At 43.2% G+C, this 20,486-nt stretch overlaps 1 protein-coding gene across 1 annotated transcript in view; it reads left to right on the top strand.

Moving 5' to 3' along the window:
* Positions 1–4: 4 nt before the first annotated feature.
* Positions 5–20,486, top strand: part of LOC117441116 (nucleus accumbens-associated protein 1-like) — a gene marked incomplete at its 5' end in the record, with an annotated part of 23,122 nt that continues 2,640 nt past the window's right edge. The window contains 6 exons of the mRNA XM_034077317.2: positions 5–217; positions 3,994–4,191; positions 5,873–6,332; positions 12,608–12,905; positions 17,696–17,793; positions 19,105–20,486. The exon at positions 19,105–20,486 is cut by the window's right edge and continues 2,640 nt beyond it. Coding sequence (XP_033933208.1) covers positions 5–217; positions 3,994–4,191; positions 5,873–6,332; positions 12,608–12,905; positions 17,696–17,793; positions 19,105–19,430 — 1,593 coding nt within the window. The remainder of the gene's footprint in view (positions 218–3,993; positions 4,192–5,872; positions 6,333–12,607; positions 12,906–17,695; positions 17,794–19,104) is intronic.

Below are 20,486 nucleotides of genomic sequence, written 5' to 3'. Positions count from 1 at the left end.
CAGCTCGTACTTCAGGGACCTGTTCAACGCGGGGGGGAAGAGCTCGGTGGTGGAGCTGCCCCCTGCTGTGCAGCCGCAGAGCTTCCAGCAGATCCTGGCCTTCTGCTACACGGGACGCCTCAGCATGAACGTGGGGGACCAGTTCCTGCTCATGTACACCGCCGGATTCCTGCAGATACAACAGATCATGGAGAAAGGGACAGAGTTTTTCCTCAAGGTAAGCTGATGTGAAGCAATTCAACAGAAACGAGCAAAGGTTGAATGTGTCAGAGATTCAAATGATTGATTGGTGGTTGTTGCCAATGAAAATCTGAAGTCTCAGGCTCAAACTTGAAACCATAGAAAAGTACAATTGTCCAAGAACATAGTGCACGCATAAATAACGATTCACCAATTCCCAAACTGTTGTTACTCTTCTTACATTGAAAATGGATGCTAAAGCATTCATACACAACGATTTAACGATGTATTACATGTGTATAAATAGAAATGCACCAATTACACATTTCTTGATTCCAATTTTTCTGCCATTTATTTTAAGGAATCTAATGGACGGCAACGAAATTTTTTCTCCTTTAGTTTTGTAATCCAAAAAGTAAATGTCATTGTGTTCATAATAAAAAATTGACCATGAGATAACTTATGGCGCGTTTCCACTGCAGGCCTCGCTCGGTTTGGTTTTGGCTCACTTTAATGCTGCGCTTCCATTACAGTTTAGGAACTGGGGCAGTTACCATAGTAACGCAGTGTAGGCGGAGCCGTGACGTCATCTTCAATGAGCGCCCCAAAAAACAACACAGCCGTTAGCTCTTAGCACTCGGAGCTCACAGCTCCTCATATCTGTTCAGAAACTAGACAAAAGTTAAACAAGTACACACCACAGACTGTCTGTGTCATGGAGAACACAGTCGCTGGTTTATTTATGTCTGTAGGCCGTTGCTGTGAGTGTGGACGGAAGGAGCATATGTAACGTTAGCTTAGCCGATCTCCATTCAGAAAACACGCATTTTAAAGGGTGTTTCGCTGCCGTCTGTCTGCAGACTTGTCAAAGCATTAATTCATGGTTTTTACTAACCGGTATCAGTATGTTGTTACTTCGCTTAAAGCGAGCTACCCGCTGCAGTGGAAACGCGCCATTACATGCAGTGGTGGAGCTAGACTTTTTCGCTGCCCGTCAGGATCTTAAAATGTCAGTCAAAATCCATTATTACCCGTCGGTGATAAGCGCGCACAGCGTAAAGCAAAAACTCCCAGACATTTCAATGATCTGTTGGCAAAGTTAGGTTTGGAAACGATGTCATTTCCTTTTTGACGGGCATGCATAACACGGCGAAGCACCGGGGCTTCGCTGCGGGGAAACTTTGTCCGCCATTCTTATAAAAAAAAAAATCAAATATTCGGTTATGGCGACCACTGCTTACAGGTTTCCTAAACTGCGCTAAGTTACAGGACCTTCTTGTTGTCCATTATTATCTGTTTTTAAAGTTGTTCCTCAAAGGCTAATTTTGGACTTGCATGTGTCGCAAATCGCGAGCTTAAAGTCTTCTTCACTCGCGCTGAATGACTTCTACTCTAACGACACTATGTGTGTGTCACAGTAGAGACACGTAATACTGATAGACACCTGAACACCAGAATAATAGGCCCCTTATAAATAGTAGCAATGCATAGGAATGATACTATATGTGTAAAAAGTCCGTTGTAATAAATTATCCAAGCATGAATAAAGTGGGAGCTGCTGCCACGGCACATGTGGTGTGACATTATGCATGGCACTGGGGGGCGTCGGTGTTTGTAGACACGTTCTTGTGACAGAAACATAATTAAAGGATCGCGCTGCCACTACAGGTTCCCTCTATAGTAGCAGATGATCCGATTAGGTCTGGATTGCCTTGCTGCATACATTTACATATTAACGAGCAACGCTGATTTCCTAAAAAAGTCACTCTTGACACCTCCAGACACAGAGGTGGTGTGGTACCAAATATGTGTTACGTGAAGTATGTTAGAGCAGGGGTTCCCAAACGTTGCCATGCCAACGACCCCCATATAGCATTATCCTCTGGCGGGGACCCCCCCTGTTGCAATTCTTTTTTTAAATGATGAGTACATTATGATGGAAAATATGACAAATTAATCATACAGCTTAATACATTGTCTTAATAAATATTTGTATTAATTAATAATCAGTTATTCTTCTAACATTTTTTTGTATTTATATTTTGTTAGTCATTCTTTACATTCATTGTGTCTTCTGTTTTAAACATTCTTAACACAATATATATTCAACAGTAAACATATTTTTAAAGCATTTTCAAAGTGATTTCTGTTTTTATAATATTATATAATTTTGAACAGTAATATGAACAATTAACATATATTTTTAGCATTTTTGAAAGCTACTTATGCCTTAATAGTATTATATATAATATTCAACAGTAATATTAACAATAAACATATTTATATTCATATATATCCATGCTGAATATGCTCTCATCCAGCTGCAGAGCGAAACATTCACTAGCTCTCACTTGCTCCAAAAGCTGAGCAGATACTCAGTTTCACTCTCAGTAGCGGCAGCTCGATTCTGATTGGCTTGAAGGGCGGTCGTGTGAATAAAATAAGTAGAAAATATTAAAAGATTGGCATCAAAGGACACAGATTGATGAATATGCAGTTATTAATTTAAAAAATAAATAAAATGTAACTTTAAAAAAAAAATATTCAGGACTCCCTGGAAGAAGAGATCTTGTATCTCAATGGGACATTCCTGGATAAATAAAGGATAAATAATTCCCCTTTCCCTCAAACTTTGCGTGACCCCCCTGGCGGCCCCCCGGGGGGTGTGACCCCCTTGGCGGCCCCCCGGGGGGTCGCGCCCCCCACTTTGAAAAACACTGCGTTAGATTACAGTATTTGCTCAGGATGTGTTCTTTGGCGAGCCACCAACGATCGATGGGAAAATACTTTTAATGTAAAAAATATAACATGTTGAGCTTGTAGGATAGTGAAAACCCTTACCTTTGTACACAAGCAGGACAACTTGTCATATTAGTGAGACATAACCAGATGTAAAGAGGCCTTTCATGCTTTTGGGTTTGTTCCCTTTAGTGCATGTAAATGGTCTGCAAAGGCTGCAATCCCTGTGTGACTGGTCTCTGGTTTCAGACAGAGGGTGGAAAGAGGTGCTGCAGCACAGGCAGTATGAGAAAGATAAAGAGCTATTTGAACATTAGAGCATGGAGACATGTCCCAGTAGAGACACTAAATACTGATGCAGTATACACCTGAGAAGGAGAACAATATGTCCTCTTTAAGATAACAAGTTATAAGAAGAAGCTTTACCTAAAATAGATGATCTAAAATTAGCCAGAGGCATCGCATTTCCGTCGCATTCTCCTGAATACCTGGAGGGGATTTGTTCAGTTTTGCACAATCGTCCTTGTGGACTCAGGATGAATAGATAGTAATTTGATGATCAAAGGTCGCTGTTAACTCACGTACACATTTTTGGGGGGATTAATTAATACATGTCCAAATAAAGTAGGAGTCAATGAGGAAGTGAGGACATTTTGGGCAGACATAGATGTTAACTATAATTTTGCTGCTTAATTAAGTGTAATTCTGGTATTCAAAATAAGGAACTATCTGATCATCGAATACGTATAAGATTATAAATATACCAAGATCTTTGATGCCAAATATTAGTACTCAACTAGTGTCCATTCTGGATGCTTCGGACACATTTCCTTTGATCCCAGTCCAACATTTTCAGAAAAAACTCTACCAGCATTCCTCCATCTTGTGACTGTGTAACTCCCTCTCTTGCATATCAGCATGTGAAGGACACTGCTCAGGAACTAGTTGATGCTCTGTATGCGATGACTCCTTCCCTTCTGGAGAGGATCACAGACACATGGATCCTAATTATTGAATCTCAGATATGGACGGGTAAAGAAATCCAGCTGAATAAATAATGAACTTCCCCTCCAGGTGTCCTCTCCGAGCTGTGACTCTCAGGGTCTACACACCGAAGAGACCCCCACATCAGAGCCCCAGAGCCCCGTCACTCAGACGGTGGGAGGAGGCGTTGCTCCTTCATCTGTGAGACCCTCTTCCTGTCTCACTCCCCTCCCTCTGGTGTCCAAAGTGAAGACAGAACAGATGGCCTCCACACCACAGCCACAGCAGGTAGGACGTCGCTAACAATCCTGAAATAAGCAAAGTGTTGCATAGATGAAGTTGTGCAGGGATGGCGTCTTTTTGTAGGCTGACCCCTCCACAAAAAGCCAATTGGATTTCTTGATGTGATTTTGGATTATAACAGAAAAATAATCTCTGTGGCAAACAAACATTTCATTTATGCTGATAATCTCAACATATTAACACCACTTTATGATTTCTGAAGTAAAAGCTAATGTTGGGCTATAAAGGAACTACAGCACGGTCACATGACTTCACGTCACCACCGCTAAGCTAAAGGTGGCTAATGTTGGGCTATAAAGGAACTACAGCACAGTCACATGACTTCACGTCACCACCGCTAAGCTAAAGGAGGCTAATGTTGGGCTAATAAAGGAACTACAGCACAGTCACATGACTTCACGTCACCACCGCTAAGCTAAAGGTGGCTAATGTTGGGCTATAAAGGAACTACAGCACAGTCACATGACTTCACGTCACCACCGCTAAGCTAAAGGTGGCTAATGTTGGGCTATAAAGGAACTACAGCACAGTCACATGACTTCACGTCACCACCGCTAAGCTAAAGGAGGCTAATGTTGGGCTATAAAGGAACTACAGCACGGTCACATGACTTCACGTCACCACCGCTAAGCTAAAGGTGGCTAATGTTGGGCTATAAAGGAACTACAGCACGGTCACATGACCTCACGCCACCACTGCTAAGCTAAAGGCGGCTAATGATGGGCTATAAAGGAACTACAGCACGGTCACATGACTTCACATCACCACCGCTAAGCTAAAGGTGGCTAATGTTGGGCTATAAAGGAACTACAGCACGGTCACATGACTTCACGTCACCACCGCTAAGCTAAAGGCGGCTAATGTTGGGCTATAATGGAACTACAGCACGGTCACATGACTTCACATCACCACCGCTAAGCTAAAGGCGGCTAATGTTGGGCTATAAAGGAACTACAGCACGGTCACATGACTTCACGTCTCCACCGCTAAGCTAAAGGCGGCTAATGATGGGCTATAATGGAACTACAGCAGTATTGATTTATACAAGGGCTAAAATGCTGAGTCATGTCAACCTAATTTATTCTTTTCTATCTGACAAAACAAAAGACAAACTATTTGAAAAAGTCAGAGGTCTTTCTTTAAATGCTCTATAAGAGGCTAACCTTGAGATGCCAAAAGCTGTTAAAGGTCACAAAGTTCATATATATAATCATTTCCAGGTTCATGCTTGCATTTTCTGTTTCTGTTAGAACATGGTTACATGCTTTAATGTTTTAAAATCGCTGCATTTTAGCACCTTCAACAGAATTGCTTTGTAAGGCAACAGCTTGGATCCATATTTATATTTACTTATATATATACTTATATCTCATTATTTAATAAAAAAAGAAATGTATCTTAATGGTACTGAGAGAAACTAATAAATACAAACCCACTTTACTTGCATGTAGAGAAGATCAATATGAAATAAGCAATTTAGCTCGTACGCCATAACGAAAAGTGTTGACATTTTGGCCTCTGGCTGTTTCTTCGTACATTAGACTAATCTCTTTATTCTTTATTATTAAAATAGTTAGTTTATATTTGTTAGTGCGTTCTTTGTTATTGTTTATTTCCGAGTTGTTTACAGATAAAGGTAAATAAACCAGTGTTTCTCTCTCAGCAGGAGGGCTCTCCCTACTCGGTGGTCTGCACCCCTGTTGCTAAGCGACTGTGGGAGGGCAGTAACCGTGACAGCGGCGGGGGGGGCGGCATGAGGAAGAACGCTCGCTACTCAACATCCTCCTCCTCGTCCTCCTCCTCCAACAACATTACCCAGGATGCATCTGGGCGCGTACCTACAGCCAACGCCGCCATGATGGGTGGAAACGGTGTTGCCACTTCAATGGGAGGAGCCGTTATCAACAGTAACCACAACAACCATAACAACAACAACAATAACTTAAACGGCGGGACCCCCGATGGAACAAGCCCTGGCACGCTGAGCGTGTACACCAGCGACTCGCCAATTAGTTACCATGAAGACGAGGAAGAGGACGACGTGGTGGACGAGTGCGCCGAAGAACAGTACCGACAAATCTGCAACATGTACACCATGTACAGCATGTTGAACGCTGGGGCAGCAGGTGAGAGCAGTTTCATTTCTACTTTAAAGAGTCCTCTCCTGCTGATGTTCAGGTGTATATCAGTATGTAGTGTTTCTACTTTAAAGAGTCCTCTCCTGCTGATGTTCAGGTGTATATCAGTATGTAGTGTCTCTACTTTAAAGAGTCCTCTCCTGCTGATGTTCAGGTGTATATCAGTATGTAGTGTTTCTACTTTAAAGAGTCCTCTCCTGCTGATGTTCAGGTGTATATCAGTATGTAGTGTCTCTACTTTAAAGAGTCCTCTCCTGCTGATGTTCAGGTGTATATCAGTATGTAGTGTCTCTACTTTAAAGAGTCCTCTCCTGCTGATGTTCAGGTGTATATCAGTATGTAGTGTCTCTACTTTAAAGAGTCCTCTCCTGCTGATGTTCAGGTGTATATCAGTATGTAGTGTCTCTACTTTAAAGAGTTCTCTCCTGCTGATGTTCAGCTGTATATCAGTATGTAGTGTCTCTACTTTAAAGAGTCCTCTCCTGCTGATGTTCAGGTGTATATCAGTATGTAGTGTCTCTACTTTAAAGAGTCCTCTCCTGCTGATGTTCAGGTGTATATCAGTATGTAGTGTCTCTACTTTAAAGAGTCCTCTCCTGCTGATGTTCAGGTGTATATCAGTATGAAGTGTCTCTACTTTAAAGAGTCCTCTCCTGCTGATGTTCAGGTGTATATCAGTATGTAGTGTCTCTACTTTAAAGAGTCCTCTCCTGCTGATGTTCAGGTGTATATCAGTATGAAGTGTCTCTACTTTAAAGAGTCCTCTCCTGCTGATGTTCAGGTGTATATCAGTATGTAGTGTCTCTACTTTAAAGAGTCCTCTCCTGCTGATGTTCAGGTGTATATCAGTATGTAGTGTCTCTACTTTAAAGAGTCCTCTCCTGCTGGTGTTCAGGTGTATATCAGTATGTAGTGTCTCTACTTTAAAGAGTCCTCTCCTGCTGGTGTTCAGGTGTATATCAGTATGTAGTGTCTCTACTTTAAAGAGTCCTCTCCTGCTGATGTTCAGGTGTATATCAGTATGTAGTGTCTCTACTTTAAAGAGTCCTCTCCTGCTGATGTTCAGGTGTATATCAGTATGAAGTGTCTCTACTTTAAAGAGTCCTCTCCTGCTGATGTTCAGGTGTATATCAGTATGTAGTGTCTCTACTTTAAAGAGTCCTCTCCTGCTGATGTTCAGGTGTATATCAGTATGAAGTGTCTCTACTTTAAAGAGTCCTCTCCTGCTGATGTTCAGGTGTATATCAGTATGTAGTGTCTCTACTTTAAAGAGTCCTCTCCTGCTGATGTTCAGGTGTATATCAGTATGTAGTGTCTCTACTTTAAAGAGTCCTCTCCTGCTGGTGTTCAGGTGTATATCAGTATGTAGTGTCTCTACTTTAAAGAGTCCTCTCCTGCTGGTGTTCAGGTGTATATCAGTATGTAGTGTCTCTACTTTAAAGAGTCCTCTCCTGTCTGTGCTGCAGCTCCTCTTTTTACCCTCTGCCTGTAACTAGATCCCAGTCTGCTCTGATTGGTTAGCTGGCCAGCTCTGTTGTGATTGGTCAACCGCTCAGACATGTCCCGCCCCTCATGTACAATGTGTTGGAGCGCTAACTAATAGGAGCAGGAGTAATACATAGTGATGTCACTATGTTCTGCATATTCTTACGTATTAAATTGAAAGGATGATCAGATGGTAGTTTGGTTATACAGATGTTCGCAGTATCATCAACAGTTAAGTTGGATAGAAGACTTTGCTACAGTAGTTTTACACAAACAGCATTTTAAAGAGTTTGTGGCCCTTAAAGTCTTAAAGGTGACATGTCATGCTTTTCCGGTTAGTACCCGTCCCCTTGTTCTTATGAAGGTTTTTATGCATGTGACGGTTTGCCGAGTCAAAACCCTCAAAGTGCACCCTGTAGCGAGTAAAACTCTAACACAGAAAATACGTCCCCAAAACGCCTCGTTGGAGATACGTCACTGTCCATTTGATTCTTCCGGGTACATCATGATGTCATGTCGTACCCGGAACAAAATGGACCAATCCGCGGAGCCGTTACGTTAAGCCCCCGCTGATTGGTCCAAATTGACCAATCCACGGACTTCCTCACTAGGGTTGCCAGAAACTGACCATGATCAAAATCGATTATTCGGCAGCCCTGGCGAATAATAATCGATTATTCGACCATATATTTTGGTTGAAACTAAGCCAGAAAAAAAAAAAAAATACATAAAAAAGAATATATATATCTATAAATAAAATCGATTTTTAAAAATAATATTCGATTATGGAGACTGTAGCGAATATTCGAATAATCGAATAATCGCTGGCATCCCTATTCCTCACACACTCAGTGCAGGCAGCTCTGCTGATCTCTCCTCCCTGGCTGCAGGCTGATAACAGACAGTTGGGATCGCGGCGATATTCTCTCTGCAGACCCTCACAGCGTCTATCAACCTTTTTCTTTCTCGATATCAAGCCACACTTATTGTTTTTACTTCGGCTGCGACTTTGTGTGTGCTCAGGGTGAGTTTGGCTGTGTTTCGCTGTGTATCGCTAAACAAGGAAACCACACCTCCACGGAGCTCAGCGCGATCCACAACGTCCCGACTGGTCTCGACCAATCGGAGCACACTGGGCTCACAGGGAGGGGGGGCAAGAGCTGCAACGAGCCGTTTAGTGGAGAGAGTGAATACACATACTTTACAGAGACGCTGTGAGAAACATTGCACAGTATAAATCTATTCTAGTCGACCTCAACACTGGAATTATGATCAGTGGAAATGGCCATGAGACGGGACCTTTAAGGTTCAGGATTGATTCAGGAGGATAACACCTTAAAAACAACATCATCTCAAAGTGCTTCACAAAGCTATGAGGAGAAAATACAATCACATAAAAAGTTCTCCGAGGAACATATTGGATAAAATATGGTATTATAAAAGAGCATGACCTTCTCACCCCCTACCAACCCCAACGGTCCCTCAAATCCACCTCAGCCGGTCTCCTATCCATCCCAGAATCCTTCGGAGACAGAGCCTTTTTTCCGTGGCAGCTCTGAAATAATTCCCTCCCCCAAAATCTCCGTGACTTCCAGTCCCTCACACTCTTCAAATCTCCCCTCAAACTCATGTCTTCTACTCTACCCCCCCGTAGCCCCCCAAACCAATCCATGCCCGTTGATAGTCTTTGTTTGTCCTTGTTTGTTTGTACTCCCCCTAAAAAAACCTTCTGGGGTTATTCCGGAGAAAGGATCGGCGCATTGTGTTTTACTGACGTGTTAAAGGACCCATGCCATGCTTTTCCGGTTGTTACCCGTCCCCTTGTTGCTATGAAGGCTGTTCTGCATGTAAAGTCTGCAGAGTCACAGACCCTCAAAGTGCACCCTGTAGGAGTAAAACTCTCACACAGAAAGACCTGTCTGCTGCCCCAGAACGCCTCGCTGGACATTTCTCTTTTCCCATTGTTTGCTTCCTGGTTCTGTGACGTGTGAACTCCCAGATCAACAACAAATGACCGGGTTGGCCCAAATGGACCAATCCACGGAGCCCCTCCCACACCAGGACCCCTTGGCTAACTAGCAGGGAGTCCCATTGACTTGCATAGAGCTCCCTGAACGCTGCAGACGAGTCGGGAAGGCGGAGAAACGCTCTCCGCAGACCCGTTGACTCACAGCGTTAGAAACCTTTTTCTTTCTCAATATCAAGCCACACTTGTTGTTTTTACTTCGGCTGTGAGTGTGTGTGTGCTCAGGATGAGTTTCGCTTGTTCTCGCTGTATCGCCGACCCGGAAACCTGTCCGCTCCTCGAAGCAGCGGCGAGCAGCAACGTCCCGACCAATCAGAGCACAGTGGGCTCACAGGGACGGGGGGGGGCAGGAGCTCCAACAAGCCGTTTAGGGCAGAGAAGTTTGGAACATTGCACAATTTAAATCTATTCTAGTCGACCTCAACAATGGAATTATGACAATACTTCTTACTTATTAGACGCTTTTATCCAAAGCGACTGACATACTCAGTACTGTGGACAATCCCCACAGCAGCAATTTGGGGTGAAGCGTCTCAGGGACACAACGACATGCTGACTGCAGTGGGGTTTGAACCTGATCCGAACACCAACGCACTAATCCACTGCGCCACAGCCTCCCGATATGATCAGTAGAAATGGCCGTGACTTGGGACCTTTAAAGCGCTTTCACTCCCAAGCAATGAATAGACACAATAGAAGGAAGTTGAAGAATGAAAGCCACTATTTTAATCTGCCCATTCATTTGGATCCGCTCTGAAATTGAATGTTCCTTTTGCAAATGCTTCACCTTTCCACCATAAACATCAAGATAGTAGTTTTCTTTTTTTCCCAACCCTCTCGTTTCATATTGCAAAGCGACTGTGAGTCAGAGAAAAGCGCTATATAAATACAATGTATTATTATTGAGAACCTTCCTCTGGATCCAAACGTGTCTCCACTGACCTGCGACTGCATCATAGATTAAAATCTCTAATTCCAGCTGACTAAAGGGAGAGTAAAAACACTTTAGTAAGTGCACTAAATGATCTTAATGCATGAATGGAGGCGAAGAAGCACGCGATGCAGAGTGGAGAAAGGAGAGAGGCCTTCTACACACACTTGTGAATTATCTCACTTGCATCACGGCTAAAGGTAGAGCAGGCTTTTTCTGCTGGATGACGTTTGTTATGGAAAAGTTAACACGTTTTCTGGGCAGGAGGCTACGTGCTAAGTCTGGAAGATGGAATGCAATATGTGTCATTAGCAAATGTATTAATAACTTAAGTTGAGCTAAACCGCAATTTAAGTGAGTTTCTAAAAGTTATTTTTGGGGGAATTGGAAGTTTCCCACGAGAACACTTTATGTAAATAACTTTTAATGAGCTGTAATGGTATATGATAATTAAACTGTGCAAAATAATCATTATTTAAAGGGGACCTATCATGCAAAATGCACTTGTTGATGTCTTCTCTACATCAACATGTGTCCCCGGTGTGTCGGGGAACTCACGCAGCGTCAGAAAATAAAACCCTCTCTTTTCCTCCGTACCCAAATCTCTAAAAACGGGGAACAACGGAGCTGATCCAGATTTGCGTCCGATATGACGTAATATCAGAAATGAGGACCCACGGCCCAATCAGAAAGTCGCTACCAGAAACAATGCCCGACTGTTTTGGACGTAATATGGTCGGTGTTCACATTAGCATGCTAACACTCAGAGCTAACCTGTGCTGGAGAGCATGTGTGTGAAGAAGCAGGAAGTAGAAAGGAACTCACCTTGTGGTATAACCGGCAAGAGAGAAAGCCTTTGAGCTCCAGACTGTTTCAGATCCTTGATGATCCATGATATGGCGTTTCATCACGGCAGCATTTAGTTTAGACGGTAGCTGCCGGGTCCCGCATGAGCTCAGACCCCTCCTTTTTAAAGCTTTATACCCAAATCAGCACTTTAGAAACAGGAAGTGAAACAGAGGGATATGAGGCGTGGCTAGAATGATCTGTTTGGTATTTGGAGCAAAACACTTCATAGACATGTTTTTTATATATTTCTATATCTCTGAGAGCTCTGCTATTGCCTAAACATAGCATGATGGGTGACCTTTTAAATATTAACTATTTTGACAATTCTGGTTTTTAATTTAACCAATTTTCTTGATCTTTAAAGGTGGGGTAGGTAAGTTTGAGAAACCAGCTCGAGATCGCTAGAATTTGAAAATACACAGCCGGAAAGAATCTGCCACTTCCTCACAGAGCCCCTCCCCCAACGCGCACGAACGCGCACATGACCAATGAGGGCACGAGATCAGTTTGTGCCCCGATGGAAGGCTGACAGGCAGGTAGGCCATCCAGTTACTTTAGCCGGGCCGAGGCAGATGATTGGTCGTACTTTCTACAGCGCCACGGCTTCCACAGATGATGTTTTTTTATGGATTTGTTGTTAAAGCACTTCAGATATTCATTGCTATTGGGATGTTCAGAGCATTCCATGGAATATAACAACAAGTGTACCTCGAGCCGGTTTCTCAAACTTACCTTTAACATTTGAGAAATGTGTTTATGTTTTCGTTTTTTAAATGTTTTGTCTTAATTGTAAGTAAATTATATTCTATTATCTAACAACAAAACAAAACAAAAAATGGGAAAACATATTTACATTCTCAAGATACGTTTTTGAATACGCTTTAAAACTGGCACTTCGAAAATGTCCAGTGAAACTCAAACTCTGAATGTAAGTAAAAAATAACCTAAAAATCCCCCCTCTTCCCTCCTCAGTGGTCGGTGAGCGGGTGGAGGCTCTCCCAGACTTACCCCCAGACTCCGGTAACGGGCGGGGGGGCAGAGGCGCTCGGGCCCGGCAGGATCTGGCCTCGCTCCCCGCAGAACTCATCAGTCAGATCGGGAACCGCTGCCACCCCAAGATGTACGAGGAGGGCGACCCGGCGGAGAAGCTGGAGCTGGTGAGCGGCACCTCGGTGTTCATCTCCCGCGCTCAGCTCATGAACTGCCACGTGAGCGCGGGGACGAGACACAAAGTGCTGCTCAGACGCCTGCTGGCCGCCTTCTTCGACAGGTCAGTGATCAACATGCAGTCCAACGTACATTGAGTGCAGTAACAGGTATGTGTGTGTCAGTGGGTGGGGCTAGAAAATAATAAATGGTGCAGTCTCAGATTTGGGAAGTCGTACTTTTCACTTTGGTGTGTTCATGAAAGGACGCTTAAAAAGTACGTGTAGGTAATAAAAACATGATATAATAATACTGTGAAGTAATTATTGTATTATTTGAGTACGTTTAGCTCATTATACTTCTGTACTTCTAAATAAATAACACTCTGAAATCAGGACTTTTATTTACTAATGGAGTATTTTAAGTCGATAGTATTTATACTTTTTCTTAAAGGGGACCTATCATGCTAAATGCACTTTGTGATGTCTTTTATACATGTGTCCCCGGTGCGTCGGGGAACTCACGCAGCGTCAGAAAATAAAACCCTTTCTCTTTTCCTCCGTACCCAAATCTTTTAAAAAAATGGGGGAACAACGAGCGGGTACAGATTTGACGTCAAATCGGCAGCGGACCCACAGAAAATTGCTATCGGAAACAATGCCTGACGTGTTTTGGACGTAATCTCGTCTTTGTTTACATTAGCAAGCCTCGCTAACACTCAGAGCTAACCTGTACTGGAGAGCACATGTGTTTAAAAAGCAGGAAATAAAGAAAGGAACTCACCTTGTGATAAACCTGCAAGAGAAAAAGCATTTGAGCTCCATACTGTTTCAGAAATAATCCTTGATGTGGTTTAGAACAGGATGGCGTTTTATCACAGCAGAATTGAACTTTGTCTCCGGTAGAATTCTGATCAGGCATTAGCTCCGCCTCCTCTTCTTCTTCTTTTTCAAGCTAAGGACCCCAAATCCACATTTCTCTAACAGGGCTGCAAAAGAGGGGTTTGGGCAGAATGAGGCATGGCTACAATGGGGGATGTTTTTTATAGGTATGGTCCTACAATACATGTTTCCAATATAGCATAATAGGTCCACTTTAAGTTGGAGGCTGGTTCTTCTAACTTTGGTTCGTTAATAAGATTTAAGTCCTAACGTGGAAACAGAATGGACCCTTAAATAGTCCTCTCCTGCTGATAGTCAGGTGTATATCAGTATGTAGTGTCTCTACTTTAAAGAGTCCTCTCCTGCTGATGTTCAGGTGTATATCAGTATGTAGTGACTCTACTTTAAAGAGTCCTCTCCTGCTGATGTTCAGGTGTATATCAGTATGTAGTGTCTCTACTTTAAAGAGTCCTCTCCTGCTGATGTTCAGGTGTATATCAGTATGTAGTGTCTCTACTTTAAAGAGTCCTCTCCTGCTGATGTTCAGGTGTATATCAGTATGTAGTGTCTCTACTTTAAAGAGTCCTCTCCTGCTGATTTTCAGGTGTATATCAGTATGTAGTGACTCTACTTTAAAGAGTCCTCTCCTGCTGATGTTCAGGTGTATATCAGTATGTAGTGTCTCTACTTTAAAGAGTCCTCTCCTGCTGATGTTCAGGTGTATATCAGTATGTAGTGTCTCTACTTTAAAGAGTCCTCTCCTGCTGATGTTCAGGTGTATATCAGTATGTAGTGTCTCTACTTTAAAGAGTCCTCTCCTGCTGATGTTCAGGTGTATATCAGTATGTAGTGTCTCTACTTTAAAGAGTCCTCTCCTGCTGATGTTCAGGTGTATATCAGTATGTAGTGTCTCTACTTTAAAGAGTCCTCTCCTGCTGATGTTCAGGTGTATATCAGTATGTAGTGTCTCTACTTTAAAGAGTCCTCTCCTGCTGGATGTTCAGGTGTATATCAGTATGTAGTGTCTCTACTTTAAAGAGTCCTCTCCTGCTGATGTTCAGGTGTATATCAGTATGTAGTGTCTCTACTTTAAAGAGTCCTCTCCTGCTGGTGTTCAGGTGTATATCAGTATGTAGTGTCTCTACTTTAAAGAGTCCTCTCCTGCTGATGTTCAGGTGTATATCAGTATGTAGTGTCTCTACTTTAAAGAGTCCTCTCCTGCTGATGTTCAGGTGTATATCAGTATGTAGTGTCTCTACTTTAAAGAGTCCTCTCCTGCTGGATGTCAGGTGTATATCAGTATGTAGTGTCTCTACTTTAAAGAGTCCTCTCCTGCTGATGTTCAGGTGTATATCAGTGTGTAGTGTCTCTACTTTAAAGAGTCCTCTCCTGCTGATGTTCAGGTGTATATCAGTATGTAGTGTCTCTACTTTAAAGAGTCCTCTCCTGCTGATGTTCAGGTGTATATCAGGATGTAGTGTCTCTACTTTAAAGAGTCCTCTCCTGCTGATGTTCAGGTGTATATCAGTATGTAGAGTCTCTACTTTAAAGAGTCCTCTCCTGCTGAGGTTCAGGTGTATATCAGTATGTAGTGTCTCTACTTTAAAGAGTCCTCTCCTGCTGATGTTCAGGTGTATATCAGTATGTAGTGTATCTACTTTAAAGAGTCCTCTCCTGCTGATGTTCAGGTGTATATCAGTATGTAGTGTCTCCACTTTAAAGAGTCCTCTCCTGCTGATGTTCAGGTGTATATCAGTATGTAGTGTCTCCACTTTAAAGAGTCCTCTCCTGCTGATGTTCAGGTGTATATCAGTATGTAGTGTCTCCACTTTAAAGAGTCCTCTCCTGCTGATGTTCAGGTGTATATCAGTATGTAGTGTCTCTACTTTAAAGAGTCGTCTCCTGCTGATGTTCAGGTGTATATCAGTATGTAGTGTCTCCACTTTAAAGAGTCCTCTCCTGCTGATGTTCAGGTGTATATCAGTATGTAGTGTCTCTACTTTAAAGAGTCCTCTCCTGCTGATGTTCAGGTGTATATCAGTATGTAGTGTCTCTACTTTAAAGAGTCCTCTCCTGCTGATGTTCAGGTGTATATCAGTATGTAGTGTCTCTACTTTAAAGAGTCCTCTCCTGCTGATGTTCAGGTGTATATCAGTATGTAGTGTCTCCACTTTAAAGAGTCCTCTCCTGCTGATGTTCAGGTGTATATCAGTATGTAGTGTCTCCACTTTAAAGAGTCCTCTCCTGCTGATGTTCAGGTGTATATCAGTATGTAGTGTCTCTACTTTAAAGAGTCCTCTCCTGCTGATGTTCAGGTGTATATCAGTATGTAGTGTCTCTACTTTAAAGAGTCCTCTCCTGCCTGAACATCAGTGGAGTTGAACATCAGCAGGAGAGGACTCTTTAAAGTAGAGACACTACATACTGATATACACCTGAACATCGGCAGGAGAGGTGTATATCAGTATGTAGTGTCTCTACTTTAAAGAGTCCTCTCCTGCTGATGTTTAGGTGTATATCAGTATGGAGTCTCTCTACTTTAAAGTCCATCAGTGGAGTCCATATATCAGTATGGACTCCACTGATGTGGAGTTTATTTTGAAACTCCACATCAGAATGTCCTGATTTTTTCTGGGTGAGTAGAAAGTGGCACAATCTTGTATTGTTCAAATTGGATATTTCACACTTAGTCCTGTTGAGAGAAGCTTTGTCAGCAGGTTTTTATTTAAACATTGAAGCTTGTGTGGCTCCGGGGGGAATAAAGCTATATTTATTAAAGGAGCAGTGTGTATATCAGTATGTAGTGTCTCTACTTTAAAGAGTGCTCTCCTGCTGATGTTCAGGTGTATATCAGTATGTAGTGTCTCTACTTTAAAGAGTCCTCTCCTGCTGGTGTTCAGGTGTATTTCAGTATGTAGTGTCTCTACTTTAAAGAGTCCTCTCCTGCTGATGTGCAGGTGTATATCAGTATGTAGTGTCTCTACTTTAAAGAGTCCTCTCCTGCTGGTGTTCAGGTGTATTTCAGTATGTAGTGTCTCTACTTTAAAGAGTCCTCTCCTGCTGATGTTCAGGTGTATATCAGTATGTAGTGTCTCTACTTTAAAGAGTCCTCTCCTGCTGATGTTCAGGTGTATATCAGTATGTAGTGTCTCTACTTTAAAGAGTCCTCTCCTGCTGATGTTCAGGTGTATATCAGGATGTAGTGTCTCTACTTTAAAGAGTCTTCTCCTGCTGATGTTCAGGTGTATATCAGTATGTAGAGTCTCTACTTTAAAGAGTCCTCTCCTGCTGATGTTCAGGTGTATATCAGTATGTAGTGTCTCTACTTTAAAGAGTCCTCTCCTGCTGATGTTCAGGTGTATATCAGTATGTAGTGTATCTACTTTAAAGAGTCCTCTCCTGCTGATATTTAGGTGTATATCAGTATGTAGTGTCTCCACTTTAAAGAGTCCTCTCCTGCTGATGTTCAGGTGTATATCAGTATGTAGTGTCTCCACTTTAAAGAGTCCTCTCCTGCTGATGTTCAGGTGTATATCAGTATGTAGTGTCTCCACTTTAAAGAGTCCTCTCCTGCTGATGTTCAGGTGTATATCAGTATGTAGTGTCTCTACTTTAAAGAGTCCTCTCCTGCTGATGTTCAGGTGTATATCAGTATGTAGTGTCTCTACTTTAAAGAGTCCTCTCCTGCTGATGTTCAGGTGTATATCAGTATGTAGTGTCTCTACTTTAAAGAGTCCTCTCCTGCTGATGTTCAGGTGTATATCAGTATGTAGTGTCTCTACTTTAAAGAGTCCTCTCCTTGCCAACAGAACATCCCCTGGTTGGCAGAGGTAGAGAGAGGGCACTATATAAGCTGAGCTGCATTATAGACTGAACCTCAGTGAGAGTCAACACATCCGGCTCTGAAAATGTGGGCTTTGAACACATGGTGTGTCGGTTCTCACAGAAAGGGCATGTTTTTAGAAGTATTAAAAACTATCTGTGTAATATTTTAAACGTGTGCCTTTCTCTCTGTTATGTTTGCCTTGCTCAGGAGCACTCTGGCTAACAGCTGTGGAACCGGCATCCGCTCTTCAACCAACGACCCCAGCCGGAAACCTCTGGACAACAGAGTGCTGCACGCTGTCAAATGTGAGTCTCACACACACACACACACACACACACACACACACACACACACACACACACACACACACACACACACACACACACACACACACACATACACACACACACACACACACACACACACACACACACACACACACACACACACACCAGATTTTTGAGCTGTCGGCATGCAAAGTTAGCAGCTTTGAAATGTACATGGTCAATTCAACTAAATGTGATGAAAAATTAAACAAGGATTATTCCAATATTAAAATTGCAGGAAGCGCGATACGTTTTACGGGCCTTATCATTTCTGAATTAAGGATGAAGGTGCTCCAGAAATGTCCCGGCCTAGAAAATGTACTCTACGGAATAAATAAAATATATTTTAGTATAGATCTTATTTATTTTACAACCCAATTTTTTTTGTTATTGGCATTTAGTGTCAAACATTGTCGCAGCATATTGTACATTGCATCTTTACATGAATGGCATCAATCTGTTCTTTTCAGCATTATGCGCAGCCCTATTTGAAAACACCTCACTATCCCTCCAGTCTATGGCCAGAACTTTGTGCCGAGCTTCAAGAGCCGCTTTCACACCAAGTACTTTGCCGTACTTATTGCCCCCATGGAACTAAAGAGCCGATCGCGTTCACACCGGAATAAGTCCCTGAGGGAAGATTACACAAATGAAGCCGCTGACGTCACTTCTTCTTCTTCTTATTCTGCTTTACTGGCAGGCCGCAAACCACTTCACGGCGTATACTGCCGCCCGAAGTCCCCGGCCGGAAGTCCCCGGAGTTGGGGAAGGCTTCAGTAGAAGCTGCTGGGACTCCCAGCAGCTTCTACTGAAGCCTTCAGAGTAAATCGCCAGAACGCCGACACCTCCTCATCTCCACCGCTCCCATGTTTTATTTTGTGTTGCCATAAGTTAGTCTCTCTGCGTTTCTGCGCTGGGCTAATGCTAATAATGCTAATGCCAGCAAATAAAATGGCGGCTTCACAAAACTTTTCAGAGTTTTACGGGCCGTGGTTGGGCTCTTTCCGTTGGTGAGACTAAAATGGGGGTAAAAGTTCTCGGCACTAAGTACTCTTCTTTTTGGTGTGAACGCAACATAAGGGCTACTAACGGAACTAAACGGGAAAAGTACGAGGAAAGTACTCCGGTGTGAGCGTGTTTAAGGAGAGCGAGATACGTCTAAATAAAATATATTTTAGTTTAAATGTCCCCAAAACTGTGCAGCCCTATTTGAAAACACCTCACTATCCACTTGCCTTTTCTGTTCGTTTATCATTATCTTACAAGTTGTTTTTCCCCCTCTTCCTCCAGTCTACTGCCAGAACTTCGCTCCGAGCTTCAAGGAGAGCGAGATGAACGCCATCGCGGCCGACATGTGCACCAACGCCCGGCGCGTGGTGCGAAAAAGCTGGATCCCCAAACTGAAGCTGCTGATGGCCGACAGCGACGCCTACTCCGCCTTCCTTGCCGACAGCGTGAAGATGGAGGCCGACGCGCTGGGGGCGGAGCCTGGCTTTGACCCCGCCTCCTTAGAAGCAGTCGCTGCGGCGGCAGCCAATCACATTGAAACAGGAGGCGGAGCTACGCATGCGGACAGCCTTCAGGTGGGAGGAGGGGACGGGAGCACTTTGTTTTGAGTGACGGGCGGAGGACAGACTGACGACGACGACGAGCGGGAAATGGCGGTTGTTACGGTCGCCATTTTAGTTTTTATTAGGGGAGATTTATTTCTTCTTCTTCTTCTCCACCTCTCCCGCTTCTGCTTTCCTCTCTTTGTGTGTGTCTCTTAACGGCCCAGAATGCATCACTTTGGGTTGTCCCTCCTTCCTTGAGAGATGGAAAGACTTGGAGAAAGGTGGCAGAGAGAAGAGGCAAACCCCCCTTTGCCTTTTCTCCCCTCTGCCGCCTTTCCAGATTGTTTTTATTCCTTTACTTTGTTATGTTTTTAAAAGCGTGTACTGTCACTGAGGCCCTTTTTCTTACCATAATCAGACATTCCCTGGGGAGGGCGGGTCGGGCGAGTCCAGGTCCTTCCCTAAACTCCGGTAACACTGTTGTTTTTTGATATTGAATGTATGCGCGGAGAAGCATCCGGACCGCAGCGGGGAGTCAGTGGAAGCTAAGCGAGTACAGAGGGATTGAAGAGGTCAGAGGGTGAAATGAATATTGATTTGTATATTGGCACAGTTTATGATCTTCCGGACCTCCGCACTACCCCATAGAACCTTTTTAACCCACGCCGGGCATGCTGGGAAATGTAGTTACCAGCTAAAAGAGCTGCAGTGTGTGGGTGCAGAAAAGGAAAACTAATATTAGCTCGACTCAAACCTTTTCCCTTCAACCCCCCCCCTTTTTTAAACACTAAAACGTTGAAAAAGACCGTTAGCAGTTAGCATTGTTTATGTTTAAATTCTTAATTGTTCCTGTTTTATATATGTGTGGTTGTTTTGCCGAGCCTCCGGAAGGGGAGGACGCTTGTTACCGATGATTGTCAAAGAGTTTTGCGCGTGATAAATGCACTGTGTTACTTCCTGCGGTATGAGTCCAATCGTACGTCTCGGAGAGAGAAGAAGGGGCGGGGCTTATTTAAGAAAAGGCAGCGAAACATTTGAAAAGAATACGAGCTGGAATCCAATTGATATCTTTTTCAATCACCCTTTTTAGTTTAGATTTCAAAAGTCTGAAGGAAAGTC

This window comes from Pseudochaenichthys georgianus, unplaced genomic scaffold, assembly GCF_902827115.2.
Source record: "Pseudochaenichthys georgianus unplaced genomic scaffold, fPseGeo1.2 scaffold_1496_arrow_ctg1, whole genome shotgun sequence".
NCBI classification, from domain to species: domain Eukaryota; kingdom Metazoa; phylum Chordata; class Actinopteri; order Perciformes; family Channichthyidae; genus Pseudochaenichthys; species Pseudochaenichthys georgianus.
Note: the sequence above shows the minus strand (reverse complement) of the source record. Positions and strands in the feature narration are given on the sequence as shown.